General features: G+C 39.1%; 1 protein-coding gene across 14 annotated transcripts in view; it reads left to right on the top strand.

Annotated features, from left to right (window-relative positions):
- The window catches only part of LOC108044734 (mucin-5AC), a 66,928-nt gene that overhangs the window by 23,934 nt on the left and 19,266 nt on the right, over positions 1–23,728 (top strand). For 6 of the 14 annotated variants that reach the window (XM_017123854.2, XM_017123852.2, XM_017123853.2 and 3 more), the window contains exons 1-2: positions 5,004–5,095; positions 6,110–6,211. The exons of 1 other annotated variant lie outside the window; for it this stretch is intronic. In XM_017123854.2, the coding sequence (XP_016979343.2) occupies positions 6,142–6,211 (70 nt within the window). In that variant the 5' untranslated portion in view covers positions 5,004–5,095; positions 6,110–6,141. Of the gene's footprint in view, positions 1–5,002; positions 5,096–6,109; positions 6,212–23,728 lie in introns of those variants that run through there. 7 more of the 14 variants (XM_044460074.1, XM_017123851.2, XM_044460073.1 and 4 more) reach the window with 3 other exon arrangements.

The raw sequence follows: 23,728 nt of genomic DNA, 5'->3' as shown, positions 1-23,728 counted from the left end.
GTCCGATTTCAAAGTGGCATATCTCCTAAGACTCGTAATTTGATTCTCAAAAAATATGCATTCAAAATTTTTATTTTAACGTTGGTCCAATTTTTGACCCATTTTCATGTCATTAATATCCAAGTTTCCGATGTGTTGTTAAAAGGTGGCCCAAAACTGGAATTCCGGAGTCCATAACTTTACCAAATATTGTCCGATTTCAAAGTGGCATATCTCCTAAGACTCGTAATTTAATTCTCAAAAAATCTGCATTCAAAATTTTCATTTTAACGTTGGTCCAATTTTTGACCCATTTTCATGTCATTTATATCCATGTTTCCGATGTGTTGTTAAAAGGTGGCCCAAAACTGGACTTCCGGAGTCCAAAACTTTACCAAATTTAGTCCGATTTCTAAGTGGCATATCTCCTAAGACTCGTAATTTGATTCTCAAAAAATATGCATTCAAAATTTTTATTTTAACGTTGGTCCAATTTTTGACCCATTTTCATGTCATTTATATCCATGTTTCCGATGTGTTGTTAAAAGGTGGCCCAAAACTGGAATTCCGGAGTCCATAACTTTACCAAATATTGTCCGATTTCAAAGTGGCATATCTCCTAAGACTCGTAATTTAATTCTCAAAAAATCTGCATTCAAAATTTTCATTTTAACGTTGGTCCAATTTTTGACCCATTTTCATGTCATTTATTTCCAAGTTTCCGATGTGTTGTTAAGAGGTGGACCAAAACTGGATTTCCATAGTCCATAACGTTACCAAATTTTGTCCGATTTCAAAGTGGCATATCTCCTAAGACTCGTAATTTGATTCTCAAAAAATCTGCATTCAAAATTTTTATTTTAACGTTGGTCCAATTTTTTACCCATTTGCTTGTCATTTATTTCCAAGTTTCCTATGTGTTGTTAAGAGGTGGCCCAAAACTGGACTTCCGGAGTCCATAACTTTTCCAAAATTTGTCCGATTTCAAAGTGGCATATCTCCTAAGACTCGTAATTTGATTCTCAAAAAATCTGCATTCAAAATTTTCATTTTAACGTTGGTCATATTTTTGACCCATTTGCATGTCATTTATTTCCAAGTTTCCGATGGGTTGTTAAAAGGTGGGCCAAAACGGGACTTCCGGAGTCCATAACTTTACCAAATTTGGTCCGATTTCAAAGTGGCATATCTCCTAAGACTCGTAATTTTATTCTCAAAAAATCTGTATTCAAAATTTTCATTTTAACGTTGGTCCAATTTTTGACCCATTTTCATGTCATTTATTTCCAAGTTTCCGATGTGTTGTTAAGAGGTGGACCAAAACTGGACTTCCATAGTCCATAACGTTACCAAATTTTGTCCGATTTCAAAGTGGCATATCTCCTAAGACTCGTAATTTGATTCTCAAAAAATCTGCATTCAAAATTTTAATTTTAACGTTGGTCCAATTTTTTACCCATTTGCTTGTCATTTATTTCCAAGTTTCCTATGTGTTGTTAAAAGTTGGCCCAAAACTGGACTTCCGGAGTATATAACTTTACCAAAATTTGTCCGATTTCAAAGTGGCATATCTCCTAAGAGTCGTAATTTGATTCTCAAAAAATCTGCCATCAAAATTTTCATTTTAACGTTGGTCCAATTTTTGTCCCATTTTCATGTCATTTATTTCCAAGTTTCCGATGTGTTGTTAAGAGGTGGCTTAAAACTGGAATTCCGGAGTCCATAACTTTACCAAATTTTGTCCGATTTCAAAGTGGCATATCTCCTAAGACTCGTAATTTGATTCTCGAAAAATCTGCATTCAAAATTTTAATTTTAACGTTGGTCCAATTTTTTTTTTTAACTTTACCAAATTTTGTCCGATCCCAAAGTGGCATATCTCCTAAGGCTCGTAATTTGATTCTCAAAAAATCTGTATTCAAAATTTTCATTTTAACGTTGGTCCAATTTTTGACCCATTTGCTTGTCATTTATTTCCAAGTTTCCTATGTGTTGTTAAAAGGTGACCCAAAGCTGGACTTCCGGAGTCCAAAACTTTACCAAATTTTGTCCGATTTCAAAGTGGCATATCTCCTAAGACTCGTAATTTGATTCTCAAAAAATATGCATTCAAAATTTTAATTTTAACGTTGGTCCAATTTTTGACCCATTTTCATGTCATTTATATCCAAGTTTCCGACGTATTGTTAAAAGGTGGCCCAAAACTGGAATTCCGGAGTCCATAACTTTACCAAATATTGTCCGATTTCAAAGTGGCATATATCCTAAGACTCGTAATTTGATTCTCAAAAAATCTGCATTCAAAATTTTCATTTTAACGTTGGTCCAATTTTTGACCCATTTTCATGTCATTTATATCCAAGTTTCCGATGTGTTGTTAAAAGGTGTCCCAAAACTGGACTTCCGGAGTCCAAAACATTACCAAATTTAGTCCGATTTCTAAGTGGCATATCTCCTAAGACTCGTAATTTGATTCTCAAAAAATATGCATTCAAAATTTTAATTTTAACGTTGGTCCAATTTTTGACCCATTTTCATGTCATTTATATCCAAGTTTCCGACGTATTGTTAAAAGGTGGCCCAAAACTGGAATTCCGGAGTCTATAACTTTACCAAATATTGTCCGATTTCAAAGTGGCATATATCCTAAGACTCGTAATTTGATTCTCAAAAAATCTGCATTCAAAATTTTCATTTTAACGTTGGTCCAATTTTTGACCCATTTTCATGTCATTTATATCCAAGTTTCCGATGTGTTGTTAAAAGGTGGACCAAAACTGGACTTCCATAGTCCGTAGCTTTACCAAATTTTGTCCGATTTCAAAGTGGCATACTCCGTAATTTGATTCTCAAAAAATCTGCATTCAAAATTTTCATTTTAACGTTGGTCATATTTTTGACCCATTTGCATGTCATTTATTTGCAAGTTTCCTATGTGTTGTTAAAAGGTGGCCCAAAACTGGACTTCCGGAGTCCAAAACTTTACCAAATTTTGTCCGATTTCAAAGTGGCATATCTCCTAAGACTCGTAATTTGATTCTCAAAAAAAATCTGCATTCAAAATTTTCATTTATTTCCAAGTTTCCGATGTGTTGTTAAAAGGTGGCCCAAAACTGGACTTCCGGAGTCCATAACTTTACTAAATTTTGTCCGATTTCAAAGTGGCATATCTCCTAAGACTCGTAATTTGATTCTCAAAAAATCTGCATTAAAAATTTTCATTTTAACGTTGATCAAATTTTTTGGAGAGGGTCAAAAGTGTGCAACGCAGTGAAGGAGAAATCTCCGATCCTATAAAGTATATATATTCTTGATCAGGATCGCGTCCTGAGTTGATATAAGTATGTCCGTCTGTCTGTTTCTACGCGAACTAGTCTCTCAGTTATAAAGATATCGAATTGATTTTTTTCACACCCTTCGTTCCTCTGCACGCAGTATATAAGTCGGAACGGCCGGGATCGGCCGACTATATCCTATAGCCGCCATATAACTGATTGAAATCGGAAATGCCAAAACTCTGGTGTTTGTAAAGTTAGGAAGTTGAAATTTTTTATGAGTATTAAGAATGCATCATATGAATAATTTTGGAGAATATAATTTACAGAATATTCTGCAAGGGTATATCAACTTCGGCTCCGCCCGAAGTTAGCTTTCCTTTCTTTTTGTAATTAAGACATTAGCCCGCATCATAATAATTCGTTTGTGAAATATTCCATTAAACTTAATAACTACCTGTCAAACTACGACAAAGTCGCGGGCATGCTCACTTGATTGTCAGTGGACTGTTGTAATAAACACCAATCTGAATTCATAACAATTTGATTTCAGTTATTAAAGTCATGGGCACACCCGTGTTCTAAATAATTTGAAAATTAAATCAAATATCGAGAGTTACATTCTAACTTTTATTTGGAGAAAAACAATTTAAGCAAACGGGTTGGTACGCGAAACCCAATTATGAAGGCCCGGCAGTGACCTCGTGCTGGCTCAACTGTGAAAATAAGATAACTTCCTAACGAAATATAACAATGTTAACGGCAAAATACGATTCGCCCTTCACTCCCAGAATAAATCGTGCGAAATACAATCCAGCAATAAATAAATAGGTACAGAATTATATAAATGCTCATGCCTTGCCCAAGCCACCAAAAGTTGGCGCAACCGTTCACCAGAGCCCCCTTTTACTTTGCAGCTTTGGCTCGGCTTTGCTTGGCTGCTTTGGCCCAGTTCTTGGTCGTTGCCTTGTTTCCAACTCGGTTTCACTTTCAATTCTCTTGCTCGAAATTGCCTGCGTTGAAAAAACTCTAGCAATACCTAAAGGGTATGGCAAATATAATTCAACGAGGACAACCGGCTGGGTGGTTGCAGTTCTTGAATTGGATTGAAGCTTCAGACGATATTGAAGTCACATTGGTAAGCATTCTTCAATCTCAGCTCTCTAGGGGCGTAGGGCAAACCTGCTGCTTAAGCTTAAAAATAAATAAGACTAAATGTAACTAAAATTGTATCAATATTTCACAATCGCTATGGTAAATAGTGGCCAAGCCATTGGCTAGAGTGGGACGGTTGCAGGTTGCAGCCATGCTGGTGGTGCGCTGGTTTTCCTTGGTGTTTGGGAAACCACACAAGTAACCCGCCTTGTGTGAGTATCTGGTTTGAAAATCATCTGGCACTGTGGGTTAAATTCTCAGCCAAGTGCTTAAACCCAACAAGAAAACCGATCTGTGCACAGATCCGAAGTAATTGGGGGAAAATAATAAGCCCAACCAGAGCAGCCATTGTCCAGAAACACCAACAGCAGCCACAGACTAGAAGCTAGGCCTGTTTGCAATGACACAAGCTTTGGCTTTACTCTTACTTTCAAAAGCTTAAGAGATGCCACCGCGCCCCAGCGAGTGCAACAGCGACTTTAACAGTCTGTTACTTTACGAGTTTGGCCTGGTGCTGAGACCGAGTTAAGCATGGCTCAGACCGAACTTGGCCCAAAAGCTTGGCACCGAAACCTGGCGCGGACTGGTCGGCTGGCTAAGCTTGTCGAGTATCTCGAGACACTCACTTCGCACAGTCGCGCTGTATAGTTCCTCCGATTAGGACGTGTGGACCGCTTAAGCCCACGGTAAGAAGTCACACTCGAGGGTCACCCGGACTTGTCGACTGCCTCAACCGATTGTATTGACCCTCCGGCAGTTGCGTGGCGTTTTACTGTCAATCAATATGTTAAACGCGATCAACAAATTTAGAGCCCTCAAATTTTAAATACTGCACCGGCCAAAAATCGTACATAGAAAGCAAGTAAAACTGCATTTTGTAGTTCAGTCGACGAGCTCGAGCGTGTGTCGGTAGGCTCGCTTTGCGTTGAAAAGAAAGTTTATCGCTAAATATACAAGCATCAACAAAAAAAATAAAAAACGTGCAAGTTTTGTTTTATTTTGCCTCGCATTTTTCTCTCCACGCTTCAGACTAGCTCGCACAAAGTTTTCCGATTTGGTAGTGCCCGCGAATACCGTATCGGAAAATGAATCACAGCAAGCGGTCGAGGATCGTTTAGATCTTCTCTTTGCATTATGCCAAGCTATTTTTTCCAATGGAATTGGCAAGCAAACTGGCGGTCATTGTAGCGGCTCAAGTGAAAAACTAAAAACCGAACTGAAAAACCGCTTGCCAAAAGCAATGGAGAAAAACTAAGTGTTGTAATCTGTGAACGTGTGTATGAACTAGGCATCGACGCGTTGTCTTAAGCCACAAACGAAAGCTCGAATAATAGTGGCAGCAACTAAATCTACTTACAACAATACAAACACGTTCAAACAAAGTGCACTTACAGCCGTCGCCAAAGCCACAGTATCGGCAGAAACAAAACCCACCGTATAAAATTGTAAAACAAGGCTGGAAAAAAATCTAAATTGAAAAATTGCAACACTGCCTTCTTAGTTATTTAGCAATTGTATGCAACAAAACAGAGCTTTTCTCAACGGCAACTGCCACTGCTACTGCTACGGCTGCGGCTGCTGCTGCCCCCACGGTCCGCGCTCCACAGTTCTTTTCGACCTAAGTTTGTCTATTGGTATTTTAAATTCTGTGAACTAACCCCAAAACGCAACTGCACCAACCACATCAAGAAAATTTACAGTTACAGTTACGACGACGCGCAATACCTGCAACATGGAGTATTTAACATGTCGACCAAGCATTCTGTGCCTGCTGGGATTATGTATACTGCTATTCAAAACAGGTAAGTAATGCCCACTTCAAATACGGATACTCTTCAGGGAATAGAGGCAGAGACTTTGGGGCAAATGGATTCGCGCGAAAGAGCTGAATCACTCTATCCACTAGTCCTAGGGAAGACTCTAATAGTACTTAAGCAGACTTCACACACCCAGATTGTAGCAAAACACTAGACTAATACTGGCAGAAATACAACGGATTTGTACCCAAGTCAAAGAAGTTATTAAAGGAGTTGAATTTTATGTTTCTGCAAGCTGTTTAATGTTTTACTTGAATGGCAGCGATCATTAAAGCCAAAACCGAAATATATGTTGTTACCTCATCTGGCGGTTAGCATGAAAGTAAGAGTCCGAGAGAATACATTCGGAATCTGGCCAGCTCTTTTCAACATTGTATCTTTGTGCCCGACTAATTCTTATTCTTCTCAGTCTCAAACATGTTCGGAACTTTGTCTTGTAAACATTCTGTTTCGCAGAAGGCAATCGTGTTTTTGTCTCAGTCCCAGCCGAATTATCTAAACTCGCAAAAAGTTTGTTGCCGAATTCAAAAATCTCGGAAGAAGTCAAACCACCAGCTGCCAGGCACTTGTTCCAAGCTCAGGCGCGAGCTACTCCGGGTTTCAAGCTGTTTGGCGAATATAAAAGTATTTTTATTTTTATTTATTTTACTCGGGACCAAAGTTTTTTTTTTGAGTGATTGATCGCTTGTCAACGGAGCGTAGTTTAATGTAAATATATACACAAGTAAAAGTATTTACATAAGGGGATAACTAATTAGGTATGTAGGTAAATACATGGTCTGATCACCTGCTCTATTTACCAGCAAACAATAATATAATCAAGCGTTTCGAGCAAAGCAAGCCGAACCGTGTCAAGCTATTGGTCACTCCATGTTGTCCACTCAACAAACTGCTTGGTAATGGTAATGGAGTTATGTAAGGTATGCCAATCAGTCAGCAGCCAGCCAACTAGATTATGGCTCAAATATTAATTGCATATAACACACAGGCTCGAATGGTATGAATGGGTTGAATAAGAGTTTGGCTGAGTGAGTGTGTCGGTGGGACCGAGCAAATTGCGGTTATAATAACTGTTAATAATCTGCAAAACAGTTCACTTCATTATTCGTTCACATTTAAATATGCATAAATTTGTCAAAAGAAGACAAGGAGATAATGGAAAATAAAAAAGAGGTTTTAGTAAAGTACGTGTAATTGATTGAGAAAGAGAAGATTGTATTAATATTTTTTAAAAACTTCATAAAAATAGAAAGTTTGCCGCCCCTACCCTTCAAATTAAAAATATAATTAAATTGAAAATTTTCTGCACGTACGTATATAAATATGTGCTTAGTTTCGACACTATTACATACAAGGCTGCACTACTGCCGAAATAATGTTTTCTTTACTTATAGGTCAAAATGTATGGAAAAGGGAGTTTGTAAATATATTACACTATTGTCTTGGTTTATTGATCCTTGTTATTGTTTTATGGATGATTTTCTGTTATGAGCAATTTAATAAAGCTTTAAGTTTTTGAATACTCCTGTACTTTAAAAAAGAGAAGGAACGCTATGGTCGACAGCCTGACTATTAAATTATACCGACTATAATTATCTTAATAACTTTTGATATAATTGTTCGATTTAATTTGCATGCTTAATCCCAACTCTCTAGCACCTACACCACAGTAACGTTTATTCCTTTCACTGGTAATATTAATAAAATACATACATACATAAAAGAACGCAATAATAATTTAAAGACATAAGTTAATTTGTAAGCAACCTGCATTATTTGCTTTAGTTGTGTTTGAGAGTTTAAAAGGGAAAGGCTTTCTATTAGCTTTAACAAGACGTAAGTTCTAAAACTAATAATTATTAGTAATAGACTGAGGGTATTTGAAGGCAAGGGAATGTGCCGCACTTGGCTTAACAGTTATAAGTCGAGTCGTGTTAGGGCACGAAAGTTAAATAAACAAGTCAAGGCAGCTGGTTGTTAATAATGACACAATAAAACAGAAACAAATGAGTTACAGCCAAGCATTATAAAATAAATAAAAAGCTAGCGAAAGCCATAAAAAACAAGCTAAAGACTTTTGACGGACTTGGGTAAAGTCAGAAACACTGACAACACTTTCCATTTCTTTGAACTATAAACAAATTTGTATGACATTTCTTTAAGCTAGCGAAAGGTCTCGGTCTCGTTTCTGGTCTCCATTGGCTGTGGGCAGAGACCTCAGTTATGCCCCAAAATTTCCATGCGTTATAGCAAGCAAATGCTTAGCGAAAATTTAAAAAATTCAATGTGGCTGGTTTCCATGGGAAAGCCTCAGACCTGTGAAAGGCCAATGGCGAAAGTTTTTACAAACTACGAGAACATAAAGTTACGTTGGTGCTTTGTTATCAGTATACAACTCGCAAAGCTTAGAGGCAAGTTACGATCCACTGATAAAACATCATTACCCGAACTGTCAATGCCAATTCGGAAACCCCGCCTCCACCCAACCATTAAGCCGCCCCCAGCTTAACCGCAGGCAGTGTCAATGCATACCGTGCGAAATCGTTGGCGCATGCGGAAGATCGTCATTAAATTACTTGGCTAGGTCTTCGAGTGTAATCTGAACGCTTTATACAGCATGCACAAGCAATGACATGGCGCAACTTCGTTTTGCATGCACAGCGGTGCACTTTCGCTTTCGAATAGTATTCCAGTGAGTATGAGGCAAGCTTGAATAAATTTACACACAACACAGCCATGGTAATCCCTGGGTTTCGAAAGGCTTCAGTTAATTTGGTTTGAATTGGAAGTTGAAATTGTTGTCGGCACAGTGCGAGGAGTACTAATAGGCAACCAACTTCCCTTATATTTAACGATCGCCCTTACGAGCTCGGTGTTAATGGTGTTACTCACCTTGAAATGCACATTTTAACGTAATACACCTGCAAATTATTTCTGCTGCGCAATGAGCAATCTATTAAAACATTGCTTCAGCCCGACAACATCCACAAACGATGTGAAAAGAGCTCTTGACGTTTCTATGCGTGGAATTAAATGGGGCCCAATGGCGCTGCTCCACTTAACACTCTCACACCTGCTCGGCTACGGTCAGATAGCTCTCTTTTTCTTTCACCGCAACCGAGACAGTTCGGCAGTTAAGTGTGCGTTGGATTGCGTAAAAACTTTTAATTTTTCCGATAATTTTAATTATATTTCACATTTGAGACCGACACCTAAGCTGCATGTCTTTGTGATTGGGCTGTGCTTCATAACCGGCCATTCTATACGGCGTTAAAAACTATATGGTCGATAAATGAATACTATTGAGTGCTATTATTAACTTTATTTATGCATTTTCTAATCGCTTAAACATTCCCTGAATTCAAAGCAACAGCTTTTATAGAATAAGTTTTTCTTAGGGCTTTGCCATTCTGTAAGCTTCCTTTTTTATCAATGGATCTAGGATAACTTGGAATGCTCAAAAGGGCAGGGGTGATTGTTTTGCTTGGACAACTCAAGGTTATGTTGTCGAGTATTTTAGAAAGGCGAGCTCATAATATTTTCCTGTTTTGTCTTTTGGGCGGGCTCGCAGAGTTAAATACGATCCTGCCAAATTTTGTGATTCACTATACTCAGCTCTTTGACTTTTAACCGTGAAGTCTGCACCATTAATTGCAATATTCACACAGTTATTAATAAACTTCGGCTGCTGCAGCTTAAAATGAAAATAACAACCGCATCCCCTTGAAACCATGTTCGAAGTGGCTTGTGCCCGCTGCAGCTTTTTTATTGTCTCCTTTGCGGGTTGATAAATGAATAAACTGGATTTTGCAGATGCTCAATTCAACGGCCTTGACGCGCTTGCCGTTGGGGATGCCGTTCGTGATTTTTTTCGTTTCGCTTGTAAGCCGCAGCTTGGTAGTTGAAGTCGAATTCAGGCTGAAGGCTCCCAAGTGCATGCTGCAAGTCAGCTGGTCTTCTTCCTTGTGAATCACTCGGCTGCGCAGCATTATTAATTTACAATAGCTATTAGTCGGCCTGCTCAAATGAACGTTAACGGCTCCATAGTGACAAAATGTTTGCCGATGTGAAAGTATGTGAGCTTATCGATCAGAGGAGCCCGGCGATTGCATAAACGCACTCATCTGCGTCATTGGGAGCTTCATTAAGTGCTCGGCGTCAAACGAAATGAGTTGCAGGACAGCTGAACCGATTACGCACAGCTCAGTGGGATTGGACTTTCAACAGAGCAGCGCTCTATTAATCATTTTACAAGATGAAGCGGGTGGCGGCAGTCTGTCTGTTGGCCGATCGACTGTTGCAAGCATGAATGAATTTTAAATTCGTCCAGTGTAAAGGCCGAGATGTGGTTTCGTCAGGCATTAATTTGTTGCTTGCATTTACAGTGTGTGGATGATATTTCTGTTACTACTGCCTTTTAAGCGAACTCACTTACCCGCAGCGGTGTTTTCGTGTTTTTAACTGCTGCCGGCTCAATGCACCTACAGCTTTCATTGGGATCTTGAAGTTGCCACGCCACAATTTTTTCAATGTCACTTAGCAGGCACAGGCGGAAAGCAGCAGGTTTCATATAAGCAGATAGTTTAATGACATCTTACTTTGTGGAGTTTTTTTTCTCAATTTCTTGCTTATTAAATCGCAGCGTGGGTTTTGACTTGCAAAGTTTTGCGCATATAAAAGTTTGGTAAGTATTGTCCACTTAGTCTACCACGAGCTATACTACCTGATAAAGTTGTTCAACCGTCTCTACCCCATTTGAAAAAGTAACTAGTATGGAGCAGATATACATAAATATGAAGTCGGTTTAAAGCTTCAGTGTTTGGGCTATTGATTTTACTTTTTTATGAACTGGTTTTTAAATTTATCACAATTCATTGCGACTCTTTAGTCTCAATAAACAGTAAAGGCAATGTTTGTTTTAATTAATTTACTCAATTATCTTAAATCTGTAAATTGATATATCGGGTACAAAAGTCTTGACTCGTGAGGTTAAACTCCAAAAAGAGAACTGTGGCCAACACAAATCCTATTTCTATTTCCAGTCAAATTGGCTTCACCTGGGCGCTGCCTAAGTCGTAGTTCGCTTTCATTATATTGCAGAAAAGTTGACATTAAGGCCAAAACAGGGCAATTTGCATGGTCCAGCTGCCGTCATCTATGAGTGGCTGAACTCGCATTTGCGAAGGTGTGGTTCAGCCAACCCCATTTATCGTGTTTGGCGTGGGAAAACGGTTGAGTTCTACCGGTCTCCAACAGAAAGTGAGTTTTATTAATATTCAACCCGAACGAATGGTTTAAGGTCGTTAGATAGTATAAAATAATACAATTGTTAGCTACATTTAAATATTATATAGATTCTATCCATTATACAAAAGACTGTAAATAGCAAATGTTTCAATTAAAGGTAAAATACGTTTCCTAAGTTACCCTTCCCCCAACAACCAAATCCTGGATCTGCCAGTGGTGTAGTTCATTACAATACCCACCCGCATATTTATTTGAGTAGTACAAGTATCTTGAAAGAGCAGCATTCTTTACAGTGCATTTCAGAAAAGATAAAGCTATCAACCTAAGGCATGTCTGTGCATAAAAATGTTTCATTTGTTACTCGCACCTAAAAATACTATAAATTTATTTTAACCGTGCCTGGAGGCGTCGCATAAGTCGCGAGACGATATCGCGTAGGACTCTGTGACAATGTACTTCTCTCCCACCTCTTTTTTTACAATGCAAGCCAGGATTGGATACTGAGTGCTGCGGACAGCCCGCCTTCTTGAACTGTGCGAGATGCTTTTGGCCTGATTGCATGCCAGCAATATTTCTGCGGTCTACCCAGTGCCAGCCTTATGTCCTGGTATTTCATAGTAAGCTCTCGTCGCATAATTCATAGATGTGACACCGATAACCCATCTATACACTTTGCACATAATTGATATCTTTTGAGTCTGACTTGAACGAGTTGGTGTTCGCTTAAAATTATATGTTTGAAAGTAAAATGTTATTTTTAGAGTGCTTAATATTGTTTCGTAGTTTTCCTTACCAGAAAGGCAGAGGGAGTTTTGTTTTTTAAACCAGGTAGTTTTTGTAAAGTTTAAGGCAGGTGACAACGATAGGCCTTGAATTCTTTTGTCAGCATCTGATCCTATCGAAATATCATCAACGATTGAAATTTTTACGAAGCGGTATTGGCAAAAACAGCTTTTAGCCACGCATAACTTATCTGATGCTCAAGTCTTCAGGCTACTGGACCCACCCAATCAACCAAACCGGATAGTAATCCACAGGCAACTAGCCGCAAACAAATAAAATCCGCTTATGCGAACTTGGCATGTATTAAATAGCGATTAGTCACTGTTTTATTTAAAGATTCGGCGAAATGAACTAATGCCGAAACATAAAAAATCCCCAATCAAGACATGTGAAGTGCACGGCCAAATGGAAGTAAACGGTCCCTTAAACGCGTTGATATACGGAACACTTGACGTGTCCATCACGAGAAGAGCAAATAAGCTTAAGCAGCAAATGGAAAAACTCAAGTTCACAGCTCCACTTCTGCGAGCAGACAACAGTTGCGTCCCTGACTTTGTCTTTTCGCATTATAGTTGTAGACAGCTTATCTAAAATAAATAAATTTGCTTTGCTTACACTGCGTGCGTTTGGCTTAGTCAGGCATAAATATTGTTTGATGGATTGTATAGTTACCAATTATTTTTATGCTCATCTTAAAGTAGTTTGGAACAATGCAAGTGTGTGTATGGTTGGCGTTCATATACGTATATTATATTATACGTCTGTTTTTTCCTACGATTTTGTATTTTTTGTTTTGAATGGTTGCGGATTGACTCTGGCTTCTGCTTAATAATCTTTGCCTTCGCAGTGTTTGTGTTGCCAATTAGACATATTGATTAAAAGCTGTTAATGAAGCTTTGTCGTTTCGAGCGCGAACGCACCCAGAATCAACTGCCGCCTCACTCGCATCCCTTGCAATTTATGACTTTAATGGGTTCGGTGTAGCGCACCAGAATAAAGTGTACCTTCGAGCTGTATTTTTCCTGCCTTGTGTGGAATTCTTAGGCAATTCTTGTAAGCCGTAGGTTTTGTCGTATTTTCTTATCCACTTATCCATCTGGAAATCGCAAAAGAAAACTTAAAATGGTGACGCCTAAAAGCATTTTCGGATTTCGTTTTTTAATCTGTCCGCAAATAGAAAACCCCCTTAGTCCCAACCTTCAATTGAGTTAAGCAAAGACCCAGAAGTCGCTTTTGGACGACCTCTTCATTGCCATGGCCAACAAAATCTTGGCATTTTGTTATAGCGCCTCTGCTAACCAGTTACAAGCCAAGCCGCCGAAAAACGTAAGATGCCACTTAAAAGCTCCGTCTGTTTTCGCTTTTTAATATTTTTTCGTTTTTCGACGTTTTTCCGACCATGCCTCGTTGTTATTGGTGGATGTAAGTGAGGTGTTGTTGGTCTGGCTGGTTGCTTTTACCTGCCAAGCATGTACCATTCATTCAAGTTCAACAGCAGGGTGGACAATCAGCGGTTAAAGCCCCACACCATCGCCGGATTGAAATTATCCGAAGTCGAAACATTTCCCCAGCTGGCTGAGGAGTCGGAAAAGACTGGCGGCAGCATTTACGTTTCGGGATTCCGGATCTCAGAGCCCCCTTTCTGTCTGCCTGCCTAAAAACAAGTCAGGTGTCGAGTAGTTGTGAACGAACATCACTTTACTATTTGATTTCATGTGAATGACCTACCATCGTTTTTCATCTTCAGGTTTGTTCCGAGGCAGCGATGAGTAAAAGGTGAAGGTCACCTTTAGCCGATAGCAAACATATTTTATACTACCTTGTAAAGATTTTTTGCCGGCCATCGGAGTCCAGACTTGCCGCTGACGCCATCGTGTTTCGAATTTGCATTGGACACCCATACTTGGTGGGTTGTGGTGCTGATTTTTGGTCAAAATAACCTTTTGTTTCTGTGAGCTGGCTTAATACATTTAATTATATTAACACAGTTTACATTTAGCAGCGCTAGTTGCTGCGCAAGACCTGCCAAGCCAAGTGCTCTCCATATTACCATGTTCAGCATTTCAATAGAATGCCCAACCTTGACAACGTTTCGGAGCACAAAGAGAACAAAGTCCCATGCTCAGAGACAAAAACATAGACAGAAACGAGAACAATGCAAAATAAATACGTGTTCAGAAACTCAGAAATTAGAACTTTGCAATCACGACCTGCATGCGGCGCTGCCATTGCCACTTACCAATTCAAACACATGTTATTAATATGACGCGCGCACCCCTGTGCATCAAAGGTGAGCTGGCTAAGACAAATGTGTTGCTGTCGAAAAAGCTGATGGCATTAAGACGAAAAACAAGTTTGTTGCCTAAGTCTTTTGATTTGTCTGTAAGAACTTTGGGGACTGCTTCTCGAAACTGCAGCTGGCTATGTACTGTAAATACGGACGACATTGTGGAGCGCTGGTATTTATTGGATCACATTTTTCATAAGCAGTAGCCAGATCTAATAAATTCCGCAACACAGACACTTTCTCGAGTTAGATACTTAAGCTTGGCATGGAAACACAAAAGCTAAGCTGGAACGGCCACATAACCAATCAACCGATCGCAATGTCTGATATAAACTGAACTGTTACAATCAATACGGCATATTAATTTGCCGCCTTTCTCATTTATTCTAACCATTTAAAGATTGGTGCTTTTAGTTTTTAATATCATAAGTCACCGCTCTCTGATACCAGTCTTTTTTGACAGCCCATTGAAATATTACGTGAGATTAAATAAATTTAACTATAACATTGATTTAACTTTTACATTTTTAAAGAAATAGTCAAGAAATGGATTGCTAATCACTGGTCATGCAATGTCACAGCTTCAGAAAGCCACACAGTGTAACACTCCTAAGTGTAAAATCTTAAAGTCTCAATCATAAAAGTCGAGGACAAACTGATAAATAAATAGAAATATGTATAAGGCCAAGCCAAGTTGATAGACTCAATTAGATTCAGCTCCATTTGCTTTTATTAGCCTGGTATAATTGTTTTCGTTTTTGTTGTTTTTACTGTAATAGTTGTTTGTGTTGTCTAATAAGACATATTGTTGCTGCCTTGCTCGGCTTAGTTCAGATCCGACGCCGACGCAGGCTGACTTAGAAACCACAATGGGCATAGCTTCTTAGTTGCATATTGGTGCGGTGGCGTTCTCTTGCGCAACTGCCAGAGCTTGGTAGCCGCGCCAAAACGTTGAGTGACCCTGAATTGGTTTTTAACGTGATTTTTGAGTGGAGTTATGAAAGCCGCAGCCACAAAGCGAACCCAATAATCAAACACTGGCATAATTAAAATGTCGTTTGCGCTTTTGGAATTGGATTAAATTAATTTGAACTCCGAGGCATGAACGTTCCGGCTTAATTGTGCCGCGACAAAATTAGGATAGGGATCGTTGAGATACAGTTTAAGATAAGAAAGAAAGCCACTTCGGCAAGTTAAAATTTATATACCTTGCAAAAATTACATATTCTATAAAACGACTATGTTTTGATTTGAAACTATATCGATTATCCAATCAATTTTTCGTCCCCACTTATGTCCGCTAATTTATAATAAAACTAATACTGTATTTCTGAAACTTTTTAGACATATTATATTTCGGAGTATATCCGTATATGTTAAAAAACAACGAAGTTAAAAGAACTTTTTGGAATTTTAATTGAAATAGTTTTAAAACTGGGAGACGGACGGACAGATCATGATCCGCTGATCAATAATATATATTCTTTCTAATGTCGGAGACATTTCCTTCACTGCGTTGCAAACTTTTGAATGAAGTTATAGTACCCTCTGAAAGTACAATGGTATAAAAACATGCAAGTCAGACAGATTACAACGCGGTTGTCAAAGCAGCTATATTTTGCAATTTTTTGCTCTGAGCCCAATTCGTTTCTAGCATTTGGGGCACACCCAAAATGTGCCATGGACTAGACCAAACAGACTGGCAGCAGCAAGTCTAAACGTGGGGCCGACACGCCATTCACTTTTGGATTATTGTGTCAAGTTGCCAGCTAACCAGTTCTACCTTTGCCTTTTTACACCCTTGCAAAGGCTATTATAATTTCAGTCAAAAGTTTGCAATGCAATGAGGAATACATTTCCGACCGTATAAAGTATACATATTTTTAATCAGCATCACCAGGCGAACCGATCTAGCTATATCTTTTTTTAAGTCTCTCTCAGTTTTAATGCTGTCTAGATAAAACTTTTAATTTAAAATTTTGCACCCAGTACAAGAGACATTTCCGACCTTACGAAGTATGTATAATCTTAATCAGCATCAACAGGAGAGTTTATCTAGCCATGTCCATCTGTCCGTCTATCCGTCTGATTAAACGAAGAAGTTATATTAACTTTCCTATGGTCTTTTTTTATTACAGGTAATGAGTATAGCAAATAGTATTTTGTATTCTATATCTGCTATATGAACAATCGGAAAATAATTTAAATAGATTATAGATTCATTGTTTTTAAATATATACAGATATACTCTCAAATATAGTCACTTTTACCATTTCAGAATTAAGGTTATAATATTGTTAAATCCGAGCGACTATATGAGCATTCGAAAAATGGATCAATATCGTCAAAGTTTCATTGGTTAAAAATTAAATATATAGGCGTTTTATAGAATGTCAGAATACAAAACAACAAAGTACACAGAGGACACCCAAAGTGACTTAAAAAAGTGTCAAGAAGACATAATTTTTAGTTCCGAATTGTAAATTTAATTTGACGTGATCCTATAGATCCAAAACTAGATTTCAAACTGTTAGTGTTTTTATAAGTAATATGGCTGCCCCCACATCTATAACATATAATTGGCCTGTGATCAAACCATTGTACCTTTTTTTTTTGTCTGTATATCGACTGATGGAGCATGGGCTCGGTTGGACTGGGCTGGGCGGATTCGTTTGTTTTCCAAACCCAAAAAAAGGTCTTGTGTGGTGGCCTTTACTTTACTGTTGGCATTTTTAAATTTGGTTTACGCTTATGTTGATTGAGGTTGTAAAGATAATAATTTACTTGTTATTATACCCTTGCAGAGGGTATTATAATTTTGTTCAAAATTGTGCAACGTAGTAAAGGATACATCTCCTACCCTATAAAGTACATATATATATTCTTGATCAGGATCGCGTCCTGAGTTGATATAAGCATGTCCGTCTGTCTGTCCGTCTGTAAGTCGAAACGGCCGGATCGGCCGACTATATCCTATAGCTTGCCATATAACTGAACGATTGGAAATGCCATAACTTTATGTTTTTTAAAGTTAGGAAGTTGAGATTTTTTATGGATTTTATTTTTGGCCAACCGATCCGACTTACCAAATTTCACAAGGATCAGCTGACTATATCCTATAACTGATTGATCGGAAATACCACAGCTTTGGTGTTTCTTAAGTTAGAAAGATGGGACTGCCTATATCGTATAGCTGCTTTATAGCTGAACGATCAGAAATGCGATAACTTTGGTGTGCCTGTCCGTCTGTCTGTTTCTACGCGAACTAGCCCCTGCTTAATTAAGTAAAATAATCAAAAATATAAATAGAATAATTCTCGAATCGCACCCATAAAAAAAATGTTAAATTAGAATTTAAAAAACTAATGAAAAGACTGTATAGTGGTGTCCGATTCAAATAACATGGTATCAAAATTAATTATCTTTAACACCTTCAGTAACACAGTCACAAAAACCGACTTCTAATTAACTATGACGTGGCCATTAACATTCTGTTAGAGTTATGTTAACGTTAAAAAAAAGTATGGTAAAGTTATGTTAATGTTATGTTGATGTTATGTTAATGGTTTGTTAAAGTTATGTTAAAGCTATGTTAAAGTTATGTTAAAGTTATGTCAAAGTTATGTTAAAAATATGTTAAAGTTACGTTAAAGTTATGTTAATATTATGTTATTGCCATGTTAATAACATGTTAATGTTATGTTAAAGTTGGCATTACCACGTCATACCTAATGAGAACTTTTACCATCTGGTAACCAACTGGTTCTAGTCAAATCTTCATGGAGTAGGGACTGTGGCACGCGAAAAATCAGTTTACCCATTTGACGGAAAGTCAGTGTGTTTGAGTGCGTTAGTCGGATATCTTATTTGGTGATGCCTACTTATTTGGGTTGATCAGCAGGACGCAGGATTAAGGACCTTTTAAGGCTGCTGGAGGCATATGGCGGTACTATCACTTGAACCGGGTGCAGTGCATCAAGAAGCCAACGGAGTCCGTCCGTCCGTGTCAAAATCGACACAGCTTCATTGCTTTTTTAATACATATCGAAATGTAGTCGATTTTTTATAACAGCAAGGGTATAAAAACTGCGGCTTGTCCAAGTTTGCGTCCTTTCTTCTTTGCAAATTGTCCAAAGTTACAAGATTCTCCGAACAAGCATTAAAACTTTTTAATTTAAGGAACACAATATGTGGTAATGCTTTACATTCCATCAAAACAAAGCAACATTTGATTCCCCAGTCTTTCCCATGAGAAAAACCAGTCGAACAATGCAACCGGGCTCTTTTGCCTAGACTTCTATTATCCGCCTGCTTTGTACGCCCTAGACCTGGCCCGGAGTTCGTAACACCGAACCGTGGGCTCCGGGCTGCCGGTTGATGCCGTGCGAAAATTTAAAATTCAAATGCATCTCTGGCCGATTGCACATACCCTGGAACCGCGGCTAGGGAATGTTAATTAAATGTTGCGTTTTAATATCGTGCAGTAGGTGTAACGCAAACGTCTATAGCCGCAGTTGGCGCTAGATCCCCAACAACTGCCCTGGCCGCGTTATGGGACTTGCCTCTTAGCTTACATCATAGGCATCGAATTGCAACGTAGCCATCGATTTATGCCTGGCTCTCGAATGCATTTATTGTAATACCAAAGCTAAGTGCACCGGCCTGGCCAACGACTTTACCCACGCATACGCAGGCACAGCACAGCTCAGTACCGACATGGAGCAGTCAGTTAAGCGTAGCAGCAGTCACGACTAAGTCTCCCAGTGGGTCGCAGACACATGTGCTTGTTCAACAGCCCAATTTCCACCATTCATCTTGTAATGAAAACAAAATGGCTGATCTTTGCCAGTGGGCTCTTCAGTGCCCCAGCAGATGTGCTTTATTATTTATTGTGATTGTGCCAATTGAACGCAATTTCTTTCCAATGCGGGAGATTTCAATTTCCACTACCTTACTGTCAGTCGGCGTGGTTATGTTCTTCACTTAAAAATTACGCATACGTACCGTGTCAAGCACCTTTGCCTGACAACAGAGTGATATAAGTTTGAAGTTGATCTCACGCGAAACGTTGTGCGAGTGCATGTGAAAGTACCTTCAGAAGAATTACTTATAATGACGAAAAGTTGTTAATGCCTCGTAAATTACAAGCACAATTCCTAATTCGCAGTCCCTTAATGATAAACGCTCAACTATCAAAGAGCAATTGGGTGCCAACATCATCCCGTCAACCAAGCAATACAAGCTATAAAACTGCATCTCAGAAAGCCATCTCGCGGTTGGATTCCCAATTCGAAATTCAAAATGCAGGGGCGTCGTCCTCCCGTTTTGATTTTAGAAAGCCAAAAATGCATATGGCTAATTATTTCAGCTATCCCAGGCGCTTGTGAAAAGCGGAAGCACCAGTCGGCCAAACAATGAGCGGAACTTGATGCCCTGCCTGGAATGTTAAACCAACTTAGCTAGCCTTGGGTTCAAAAAGCTCTGGTAGCAGCCAAAAAAGGAATTGGAAAGAGATAAAAAAAATCTTTAAAACTCAGTGTTTTAATCCAAAAATTTGATTTTTCTCCTGTTCTTAGTATAAGCTTGGTTGTGCTGTTATGTTATTGTTGAAAGTTTGATTCCGGCTAACGCAAGCCCAAACAAGTACGTTAACATAAAGCAGTAGGTACGTAAAAAATCTACTAATGGCTGACAACAACGATTTCCGGCACTATCAAGTTGTAACGCCGTGGACGACCGCCCGTCTCTTTCTTGGACTCCTGGTCTGGCCCGGTCTGGTCATTGTTGCAGTCGACTACTGCTCTGGTGCTTATCAAATTCATTTAAATAAAAAGAGAAAGGAAAATAGTTATTGCCACTACACTGTTATGACTGCCTGTCTATGTCGGCAACAAATTTGTCGCTGCTTGCAGACCACAAGTGTCTTCTAGTCGACCATACAAAACTTCACATAAGTGTGCTGACACATTTAACTTATGAAATAAGTAATCTTCTGATTTATATTTAAATAAACACGATACGCCGAGTATGCCGCTTTGAAATCCGATATCTTTAAGAAAAGTTAGGGGCTCAGAACTGCAGCTTTTGGACACATTTCTGAAAATCCTTTTTTTGAAAATTAGGAAACGGGTTACATTATGAAAATTACGGAAAATCGACCCAAAAATGCAAACCAAGATTTAAATACAGATATTTAGAGAATTGAGCCACATTCATTTAGCAGTAAGCCGCTACATTATGAAAATTACGGAAAATCGACCCAAAAATGCAAACCAAGATTTAAATACAGATATTTAGAGAATTGAGCCACATTCATTTAGCAGTAAGCCGCTTGGAAATCCGATACCTGTAAGAAAAGTTATGGGCTCAGAACTGCTTTGGACACTTTTCTGCAAAGCCCTTTTTTCAATTATTTAAAACAGAAAACCTCTTACACATTTTTTGTGTGTCAAAAATACGGAAAACATTTTTGATCAAAATACTGGAACACAATGGTTACAATAACAAGGTGTACAATACAATGTTTAGGTACAAATACTTTTTAAGTTAAGTCTACACGATCCGCTTTTTAGTAGTAAAATTATAAGGCGTCTGCATAGGAGTACCTTGACCTGTGAAGATGTCGGTAAGGCATTTTCCTTTCAATTTAAATTGAACGGTAAACTGCTAACGACGAGACGAATCCGCTGAAGCAGAAATTTTTTACTGTATGTAAATTTTGGCTTTTGGCTATCCACACGCTGTAAGTGTTTCCTTCGTGTTGGCTACTTTTCTGTTGGATGTTTGGCCAAATTTATGGTTTTGCATTTGCAAATTGTTACTGACATCGCCCACTTCGTCGTTTCCCTTGTTTTCTTTGTTGGAGGCGCGGGATAGTCCATGACCTCCACAGACACAAGATGGGATGCTAGACTGGCTCCTAGCTATCAACAAGAGGCGCCGCGGTCAAGGTAAACTTCAAATCGGCATTATATGGGCGTACCGTACAAGCTTGATAATTTGGGGAACTCGAGATATATAAGGTTAAGCGTACAAATCGATTTCCTAAAAATGTTGCAAGCCCGGCCAGTAGAAACAAATCCATTGAAATGTAACTTGGAGCGTCAGCCGTGACTGTGAGGAAAACAAACTGGCGTCATGTACTTCACAACGCAACGCAACAATGCAGATCGCCCTAGGAGCGTTTTACAACATCAAAATCAGTTTCGTGTTTGTGGAGCAAATCACGCGTTGCTATCGCGATCTCGCTACCCGAGCTTCCATTCCCATTTCGAGGTAGCACCCAAAAACCGCTCTACCTAGACTGCAGACTGTCACCGCCCAACCTGAACTGTTGGCCAAGTCTCCTTCCCCGTTTTGGACTGCGGTTAGCTAGTACAGAGCACACTCGACTATTGCTGCCTTTTTGCCAATGCGACACACGAACCGCGGACATTACCCAGCACATAAATCGACTGGCTGCAGTTGCAGCAAGCGAAAGTAATCGATTTTAAAGTAGGCGTGGCTCGGAGCGAGTCTTGCGCCACAACGTTGTCGGCAGCGACTTGCCGTCGAGTGCTCTAGTTGATGCCACTAGCAAAAAGATCTCAGATACTAACATACACAGTGCAACTATCATGAATGTCTCAGTGGTGAGTGCCGTGTTGTGTGTCTGACGGTTATGCAACATTCTCGGCTTGACCCACTTTCGTGCCGTTTTCTTGAGTTTTTTTGTCGCCCAGGCTGGCCAGCATTCACTTTCGGTCAACTTAAATGTAAAACTATGAACAGGAATGTGGCCGTTAAAAATCCCTAGAACTGCCCAGAAATATACTCTAAAGGTTTCCGACTTTGTATTCTCAATCCTGCAGACTTCAGAGCTGACCAAGATAATAATAAACAGCACCAGACATCAGGAGAGACAACCATATTTTGAAAATTATTTGAAAGTTTGCTGCCAAGTAACATTTTGAAAAGTTTATAAAATCGTGTGCCACAAGTGTCATATTGCCAGCCATAACGAGTACACAGACTGGCCGCTGCTGCGTTCACTTTAAGCTCTGCTACGAGCCCCGAAAGTCAAATCGATTGCGTGCATGCCCGTTGATATATACAGGTAGACGTTCAATATGACTAAACTGATCAACTAGAGCGGCCCAAAACCAAACTGTATTATATTGGCTTGATTAGCGGTCGAGAAAGCTTTTGTTAATTTCTCGAATTCAACTTCAAGGATTACGAGCACCAAGAGATTGTAAATTAAGTTGGCTGAATAACCGAATAACCAGGTTGAGGCCAACAGTCATTAAATGGCGATAAGGGATATTTTAACCAGGAGCCCAAGCTAAGCACTCAGTTCCAGCCCAACTAGACTCGGGAGTTAACACATAAACCCCCTTCTACCAGCGTACTTTGTTGACTTCGGAGTTTGAAAGTGTGCGAAGAAAGTCTTATTGGCTCAAAGCCGACAAAGCCTTTGCTTGGCCAGCAAATTGGAGCATTCTCCCCTAAAAAAGTTGGGAGGAAAAACCAGCCACAGCAGAGTCACAGCCGAATGTACATTTTCGATTGTGTGTGTGGCAACACAAAGCCAGTCGATAGACTAGTTACATAACAGCCGAAAAGCTCTTCAGGCCAGAGCTCCACTTATTTGAATGTGGCCCACAGCCACGAAAAGGAAAGCAACCGGGCAAGAGGCATGAGGCAAGAGTAAGTGCTGCATATTTCCTGTTTTGTGGTACTCTCGAAAATAGGTACCGCCGACTGCTGCTCATGGCGATTATTTCATTTTTACTTCTTGCTATCTCTGACTTGCTATCTCTGACTACAAGTCCCCTAAATCTGTCATGCACTGAACGCTGAAATCGAAATTGGTTAATTTCGATGGCATACAAAATTTCCCGTCTGCCTGAAGAACAATCCATGATTCTGAAGGTTACTATCTATTAAGCCATTAAATTGTGAAACACACTCTTAACTTTCTTTGTCGGATTGTAGGCAGCAGAAGGCCTTGATCCCAGATGAGAATTTTTAAATAAATTTTTAGAGCTTTTGCAAATAAAGCTACCATTGATTTAATCTGGCCATTCTACGGCACATAAGCTAAGATTGAAAGTTCTTTTTAAAACACTTCAGTGTTTATTAAATACATAGTCAGGGATCCAGGAAAGCCGGTTTTAGCCCATGTAGAGACCAGGGAAAAACTA

Source organism: Drosophila rhopaloa, unplaced genomic scaffold (genome assembly GCF_018152115.1).
Source record: "Drosophila rhopaloa isolate 14029-0021.01 unplaced genomic scaffold, ASM1815211v1 contig_2, whole genome shotgun sequence".
NCBI classification, from domain to species: domain Eukaryota; kingdom Metazoa; phylum Arthropoda; class Insecta; order Diptera; family Drosophilidae; genus Drosophila; species Drosophila rhopaloa.
This window is presented reverse-complemented; position numbering and strand designations above follow the sequence as displayed.